Genomic DNA, 7,647 nt, shown 5'->3' on the forward strand with positions numbered 1-7,647 from the left:
TGAATCTATCGACTATCATAACCACACAGTGATTCACAGCGTGTGTACGTGCGTGCACTACAAACATCTACGTGAATACCAGACAGCAGTGAATGACATCCATGAACACCAGTCATCTTATTCAGCCTGCACGGTCATTTTTGGGATGATTTTGTGACGTCTCTGCTTTGTCTAGTCTGACTTTCAAGGCATATTTTGTCCAAAAAATGTTTGGTTAGTTTCAAATCATCCAAGTTTTGGACCATTTGACGTTTCAAAGTCCACCATCTGCGTGGATCAACCAAAAATGTGTCCAATGAGGTGAACAGGCGCTTTTAAAACATGCAGACAGTTGTGGAAAATTAAATATTATCCAACAACAAACAGAATCTCTTTGTGGGACGGAACAGGCCCCACTATGCAAACTTCAAACAAATCATGTTACACATTTACTTCTGGCTGTGCACACTGATAAAATCCTCACACAGTGGCCAAATTTGCATGTATACAATCTACGATATGTGTGTGTTAAATTCATGCAGATGCAAGTATGTCCTCACCTGAAAGAGGATACAGTAAATGGGTGCATGCAAACTATAACACGATTCAAGATGAGTCAACACAATATAATACATTCTGTATGGGTTATGGATAATCAAATTACAGTGTAGCATGTCCAATGATAAGATGCCAAAATAAGTGTACTCAGTGTCATCTCATTCATGTATTTGTTCCTTTCGTCAGAACATCAAAGATGATGGATTCAAGAATTGGCACTAGATACCGTTGTCCACTTCAAAGACATGCCATCTATTCATGCATTTTCAACTTTTTTCAACGAATGTGTTCCTGTCTCTTTAAGAGTGCTCCACGCTTCGTTTTTGGAGCATGCGCAGAAGGGTAAAGCAGCAACCCCAATGAAAAACAACAACAGTCTTGTTAGCGGTGTTAGCTATGGATCCCTGAAGCTCTAAAGCACGTCTGGCCTCAACACACATACTATTACCAGCCCGGCCGCTTCAATCGACCCGGAGTTGTATAAATCGATGGTGCCGGGCTCATGAACTTGGCCAGTCAGAGCGGGGATACTGGCGGAAGCCAGCTCCTCTTCGCCAACTTTAACCAGGACAACACGTAAGACACGGCCGAGCGGATGGTGGGCTGAGCCGGGAGAAGTGCTCCGCAGTGCTCCGATGGCCTGTGCTGCCATGCTAGCTAGCATTACCTTACATTTTGAGGGCCTTTCTGCTCACTTGACAGGCTGACATGGCTTAATGAGCCACATCCTGGGTGTGTTGTCTCGGAATACCAAAACCAATACACGGATTTTGTTAGATATCTAATCCTAATGGCTAGTTTTAGATTGACTGCCAGTAGCAACTAGATGCTAGGCTGACCTGATGCTACGCCCTCACACGCTAACTTTAGCCACATGAACCAGAAGAGGTATACTAGGTAAATGTCAGCTGCCGATAAATGTGGCTCAGAGTTCTGTTGTTATTACAAAATGTGCATAAGTGGATTCGTGGATTGTGGAATTTATGTATGATTACTTGAACTTTACATTCTAACCTCAATTTTTGTGGTTGTTGCATCGACATGCTGAGCCCAGTTTGACACAAATGGGTGGCGCAGCAAATATACTTATGTTTGTATTTGTGTTGATTTCAAAGGTCCTTAGCTGTTGGCACCAAAACAGGATACAAGTTTTTCTCCCTGTCCTCTGTGGACAAACTGGAGCAGATATATGAATGTAGTGAGTATTACTTCTTTACACAGGATCATTTTGCTGTCTAACCTTTGTCATATATACAGTACAGCTGCTTGTTCTGCGTTAATAATATCTCTACTTAGGGTTATATTTAGTCAGCACTTCCTTAAGCGGCCAGCTTCTTGCATTACACAACAATGCTCATATACTGTATAATATATATATATATATGATATATAGTATGAACTCCTGTCCATTAAAAAAAGCGATGGAAAACGGATGAGATGTGTTTGTTTGTGTCCTGCAGCAGACACAGAGGATGTGTGCATTGTGGAGCGTCTGTTCTCCAGCAGCCTGGTGGCCATCGTCAGCCTGAAGGCCCCCAGGAAGCTCAAAGTCTGTCACTTCAAGAAGGGAACTGAAATCTGCAACTACTCCTACTCCAACACGATACTGGCTGTTAAACTCAACAGACAGGTGAGGAGGACCAGGACTCCACACCTTTAGCTTGGTTCAACTAACAATGTGTTCCCAAACATGTTTTAAAGAAACAACCAGCTGATTTTGTGTTAAATGTGTTGTGGTTTCCTCCTACAGAGGCTGATAGTTTGTCTGGAGGAGTCACTTTACATTCATAATATTCGGGACATGAAAGTGCTGCATACAATCAGAGAGACTCCACCCAACCCTTCGGGTGAGATTATCACAAGCAGCACATCAACATGCGCTCCTTGGCCACAACATTAGGAACATCATCTGATAAGATGTCATGCAGGAGCTATAATGCAAACAATAATGTTTTTTGTTTTTTTTTTCCTGATGACTTCATTTTGTGTTTGTGCGTCTCCCGCCTGCAGGGTTGTGTGCCCTCTCCATTAGCAATGACAACTGTTACCTGGCGTACCCTGGCAGTGCCATGATAGGAGAAGTGCAAGTGTTTGATACAGTCAACCTGGTAGGTGGACGCAAAAACAACACACCCCTTTTGGCAAAGGTTTCACTTCTTTTAAAGAATGTTTTATCACCCTGAGCATGCATGCAACCGTCACGTTATTTCAACCGTGCGAGTTGGCGTAGTGACCTGAATATGAGACGACATACCAGTGAAAGATATCATATTCTTTAACGGCTCGACAGTTGTTTGATGACTCCGCTGTCATTGATCACCATGTTAGAATTAGCATCATAGCCCCTCCTGTCTCATTTGCTCACATTCCCAACCTTTGAGACACTTTTTCTCACGTGTGTGTCGTGTTGCGCCGCTGCATCTCTCCTAGTCACCGGCGTGAGTGACGGGAAGAAAAGCTTTGACTCGCTTGGGGAGAGGTTGTTTGGTGTCAATTGTTGGTTTGCAGAAACAGTCACACCTAGGCCCGGCCCGCACGGAAACGTTCCTGGGATTTTTTGATTTTTTTTAGGCTGGTTGAAAAAAATGTGCATCCACAATGTGCCGGATTAGTAAATACACTAGTTGCATCCAGACGAGAATAAATCACTGGGCAAAAAGGATGTACTACACGAGGCACAGCCACGTGTGGCGCTCTAAACAGACACAGACGGAACCGTGTGACACCGAGACTATAGAAGAAGAAAGGAAAGGAGCGTGTAAGTTTTGGCCAGTTTGCCTCGACCTACGACAAAGTGGAAATACTTCTGGTGTATAAGTGGGGTGAGCCGTGCCAGTCGAAGTTGACACTTGCTGGCTTGTCACTCGTGGTCCTGTGGCAGCGGCGGGTGACGTCATCGTTTTCAGAAAGCAGCGGTTTGCTTGTCTGCATGGAAATGGCAAGCCGCCGTTATCAGGTTTTCTCGCTCTGCAAACGGTTTCCAAAAAACACAGTTTCCGTGTGGATGAAAGGCTAAAACGAAAAACGTTTCAGTGTGGACGGCCCCTGACATGCCAGCTCATTTCGAAATATTGACAACGTTTTTTTTTTTTTTTTTAATTGTTATTCATCAGCAATTACGGTAATCCTTTGCCACTTGGCGCCTCGAATTTCACAGCTTCACTCTGATGACGTTTTTCAAAAAATACACACTACCAGTCAAAAGTTTTCACTTCACCACTTACCTTAGTACCCTTTCAAGCTATTTATTGGAATTTCAATAAATAACAGGAAAAATTGGGGTGTTCTGAAACTTTTGACTAGTAGTGTATATAAATATGATGAAATGTAACAATATAATAAATCACGCTGTTTTGTGGTTGAATACAGCTGAAAAAAATACATATATAAGCAAGTGTTACATATTGTTTGCCTAAATGAAGCATTTTCAAGCATAAAACTGGCTAAATGAAGTGAAATACAAATAAAAGGCAGTCAGAAGACCCTTTGAAAGATGTGAAAACATGTAGTGTTCTACACTGATCAGGAGGTATCAGTAATATTCACTGAGACACACAAGCACCAGACTTGGTTGTCGAAAACAACAGGATTTTATTGCGGGTTTGAATGGTCTCACAACAGGCCGCGGCCGTAACCCACACCAAGCTAAAACTCAACTCAGAACCCCCAGTGTCACTACCTGTCCGGGAACGCTTTTACAGCAACAAGCACAAGTCTTATTTATGTCCTAAATGGCTCGTTTTCTGGGATTATGTCTACCATATTGGGTATTAGGAGTGTAAAGCTGACTATAGGGGTGTTACTTCATGTCTAGAGGGCTCTAATAATGTTAAGAACCATAGTGAGAAGGTCGTAAACAGGTTTTCTATCCTCCAACTATGGAATTATATATATATATATATATATATATATATATATATATGTGTGTGTATATATATATATATGTGTGTGTATATATATATATATATGTATATATATATATATATATGTATATATATATATATGTATATATATATATATATATATATGTAAGGAATCCCACTTCGAGGACATTCGGGTTTGGAACCATTTAACCGCGATAAACGAGGGCTTACTGTACAGCATTGCAGGTGTGCTCGGAAGGGTTGGTGGTGTGTTCAGGAGCCTTACCCATGCAGAGCAGGTCTAAGTAAAAAAAACAGTCTTACGTTTGGGTCAATGTAGTAGTTAGATACTGATAAAGGGAAAAGAGAGCTCGCCGTGACTGTGCTGCAACTTTTGCTCTGATGCAGCACACCCCTCACTTGTGCGTACGCGTGTGTGTGCGCGCGCGTGTGTGTGTTCCAGCGAGCCGCAAACATGATTCCAGCCCACGACAGCCCATTAGCAGCTCTTGCTTTTGATGCCAGCGGAACCAAACTAGCCACGGCTTCAGAGAAGGTAAAGACAATAACAAGGGCCTCTGCTGCTATTTCTTTTAGTCCGCCTGACTAAATTCAGTCTTGTTGCATTGGCTTCAACTTCTTTTTTCCTTCCAGGGCACAGTCATCCGTGTTTTCTCCATCCCGGAAGGACAGAAGCTCTTTGAGTTTCGACGAGGGGTCAAGAGGTGATTGATTGAATGAACGGCAACACAAACAAACATGATGCTGTGTCTGCGTGTTTACATCTCCTATTCCATACGTGCGCGTCCGTCCTCATCGTAGGTGTGTGAGCATCTGCTCCTTGGCCTTCAGCATGGAGGGCTTGTACCTGTCAGCCTCCAGCAACACGGAGACGGTTCACATCTTCAAACTAGAAACACAGAAGGAGAAGTACGTGTAAGTATCACCGCTGAGATATACTGTACACTAGGCCCCCAACTGACCCCAGGTAGGCACGCAAATGGAAAGATACAGAGCATACGGGACTCTTTTCGCTGCAGAATACTTTCTAATATGCAGCTGCTACCTTGCAGGCTATGTGTCTGTAAATAATGGGCAACTATAATTATATGATACCTGTGTGGATTGAGCAGTGTCATATTTTAGACACCACATGCGTCTAGCTTGGAGATGGTAGCTGCAGCTTCAGCCACGGACTAACTAAATACGCACGTATGATTTTCAGTCTGTTTTACTTAATTTGTGAAAACAAACTGACCGATGTTTCACGTCAGACATCGCATATTGCGTATGTGTGCAGGCCAGCAGAGGAGCCCACCACATGGGGGGGGTACCTGGGCAAGGTGCTCATGGCGTCCACCACCTACCTGCCCTCCCAGGTCACGGAGATGTTCACGCAGGGGCGAGCCTTTGCCACAGTACGCCTGCCCTTTTGTGGACATAAGAACATCTGCGCTTTGGCAATGCAAGTGTTTTCTCTGCACACGCAAGTTTATATCACTCATTTTTGCTACAGATAAATATACAGTATATATATATATATTTTTTTATGTTATTGACAGTCTTTTTTGTTTTTTGATTAGGATTCAGAAGATTCCCAGGTTGCTGGTTGCAGCAGCCGATGGCTACCTGTATCTCTACAACTTGGATCCGCAAGAAGGAGGAGAATGCACGCTCATGAAGCAGCACAGGTAACGCACGCACACACACGTTTAAAAGTACGACTTGTACATGGACACTTGTTTACTATTGAGCTTATACCACATCCCGTCAAGGTGTTGCTATTATACTGAGTGACGTTGTAACCGAACCCCCTGCTGTTGACCTCAGGTTAGACGGCAGTGCAGAACCATCCAATGAGATCCTGGAGCAGGGGTCACATGATCGCCCGCTGGTGGCCCAGACCTACAGTGCTGCTGTCACGAAAGGTATGTCACAAGTTCATGAGCGGCTTTTTAAAAAAATATTCCTCAGTACAGTGGAACATGCAAAGTTGAAAACGCCCCAAAAGTGGCACAGCTTGGAGTTCAACCAAAACGCATCACAGCAAATCTAATCTTGGTCATTATACAAGTGTGTTTTGCTTTTTGTGATGTCACCCCGGAAAGTACAGGTCAGAAAATATGTGATGAGAACCATAGAACAGGAAATACAGTTACATACTTCAATAAAGTTTCAACTATCATATCTTCCCGAGTAGAAGTTGCACCTTTTTTCAAGTTTGACTGGTCCTGCGACCTACTGTATATATCAAAAGTCTTGGAGTTAAACTGGGGTGGCATTTTTTGTTGTTGTTTTTTTTTACCTTAAAGGTTCCTCGATTAAAAAAAAAAACAAAAAAAAAAACACTTCAAATGGAGTCACTAACATTCGGTATTAGAAAGTCCCCAAAAAATGGTGACGGTAGATTGTTGAACCTTCTCATCTCAGGTTACTGTGAAGAGCAGGGCGCCGTAGGTGGGGCGGGGCTTGAAGAAGACCTCAGCAACTTACGCTTGGAGGAGGAGAACGAGCAGCCGCCGCTTATCCTGGAAACTGACTGACCAAATGGACGGCTGCGCCCACCAATCAGAGGGGCTCCTCTGGCGCTGCTCTAAACAAGTGACACGAGGGGAGGAGGCGGCAGGATCAGAGAGGGAAGTTTTTTTTGTTGTTCTGTGCCGTGTGTCTCTCCACGTACATACGCCTCCACATTTTAACTTCCTCCCCTCCTCCTTGTGCTCCTTCCTCTGTTTAGTCTGTGCAGGCCAAACTGATGCTTTGCATGTACATGTGCCAACCGCTCCAACAAAAAGTGTCTGCGAGCGTGTGTGTTGGACTTTGGATCAAAATAGAAATGTAGCTGTGTCTCTATAGAAGACACACACAAACACACACAGTGTAAAAAGAGAAATGATTGTGCAAGTGCCTCTTTGCCCTCCTATCATGGTTTCATCTGTGTGAGATCGCTCTGCATTGGCTTAATAAAATCCATTTTCTTTTGTGTCTGATCTTAATCGAGGGTGTGAACTCGCTTTTGTGACCCTCACAAAGTGAGGCAGAGGTGTGTGTGTGTGTGCGCTGCAAACAGCATATTTAGCTGACTTTATTTTTCCTCTACTTTACCTCATCGGGCACCCTCGCTCCTTTCCCCAGGTCTTCTATCATTGGTCAACCTTAACGTTTGATATTACAGCTCTTTCTCAAACTACACAGACTTTTACACGCAATGCTTTGTCATGCATAAGCAAACCTGCATGATGTTGCC

General features: G+C 43.5%; 1 protein-coding gene across 3 annotated transcripts; it reads left to right on the top strand.

Annotated features, from left to right (window-relative positions):
• Positions 1-875: 875 nt before the first annotated feature.
• On the top strand, positions 876-7,396 carry wipi2 (WD repeat domain, phosphoinositide interacting 2). Of its 3 annotated transcripts, none has more exons than XM_054760660.1 (12): positions 876-1,113; positions 1,653-1,735; positions 1,998-2,167; positions 2,288-2,384; positions 2,548-2,645; positions 4,864-4,956; positions 5,055-5,125; positions 5,223-5,336; positions 5,701-5,865; positions 5,984-6,091; positions 6,231-6,328; positions 6,831-7,396. In XM_054760660.1, the coding sequence occupies exons 1-12, from the start codon at positions 1,040-1,042 to the stop codon at positions 6,941-6,943; spliced, it is 1,284 nt and encodes a 427-aa protein (XP_054616635.1). In that variant the 5' UTR covers positions 876-1,039; the 3' UTR covers positions 6,944-7,396. The 3 variants fall into 3 exon arrangements, with proteins under 3 accessions (XP_054616635.1, XP_054616636.1, XP_054616637.1); XM_054760661.1 differs by having other exon boundaries at positions 5,223-5,330; XM_054760662.1 differs by lacking the exon at positions 876-1,113 and adding an exon at positions 1,131-1,434.
• The last annotated feature ends 251 nt before the right edge of the window (positions 7,397-7,647 follow it).

Source organism: Dunckerocampus dactyliophorus, chromosome 18 (genome assembly GCF_027744805.1).
Source record: "Dunckerocampus dactyliophorus isolate RoL2022-P2 chromosome 18, RoL_Ddac_1.1, whole genome shotgun sequence".
In the NCBI taxonomy this organism is placed as follows: Eukaryota; Metazoa; Chordata; class Actinopteri; order Syngnathiformes; family Syngnathidae; genus Dunckerocampus; species Dunckerocampus dactyliophorus.

Coding starts and splice junctions, on each gene's coding strand:
- wipi2 (XM_054760660.1), top strand. CDS start 1,040: ATGAACTTGGCCAGTCAGAGCGGGGATACTGGCGGAAGCCAGCTCCTC. Junction 2,385..2,547: donor GACTCCACCCAACCCTTCGG/GTGAGATTATCA, acceptor TCCCGCCTGCAG/GGTTGTGTGCCCTCTCCATT. Junction 5,337..5,700: donor ACACAGAAGGAGAAGTACGT/GTAAGTATCACC, acceptor GTATGTGTGCAG/GCCAGCAGAGGAGCCCACCA.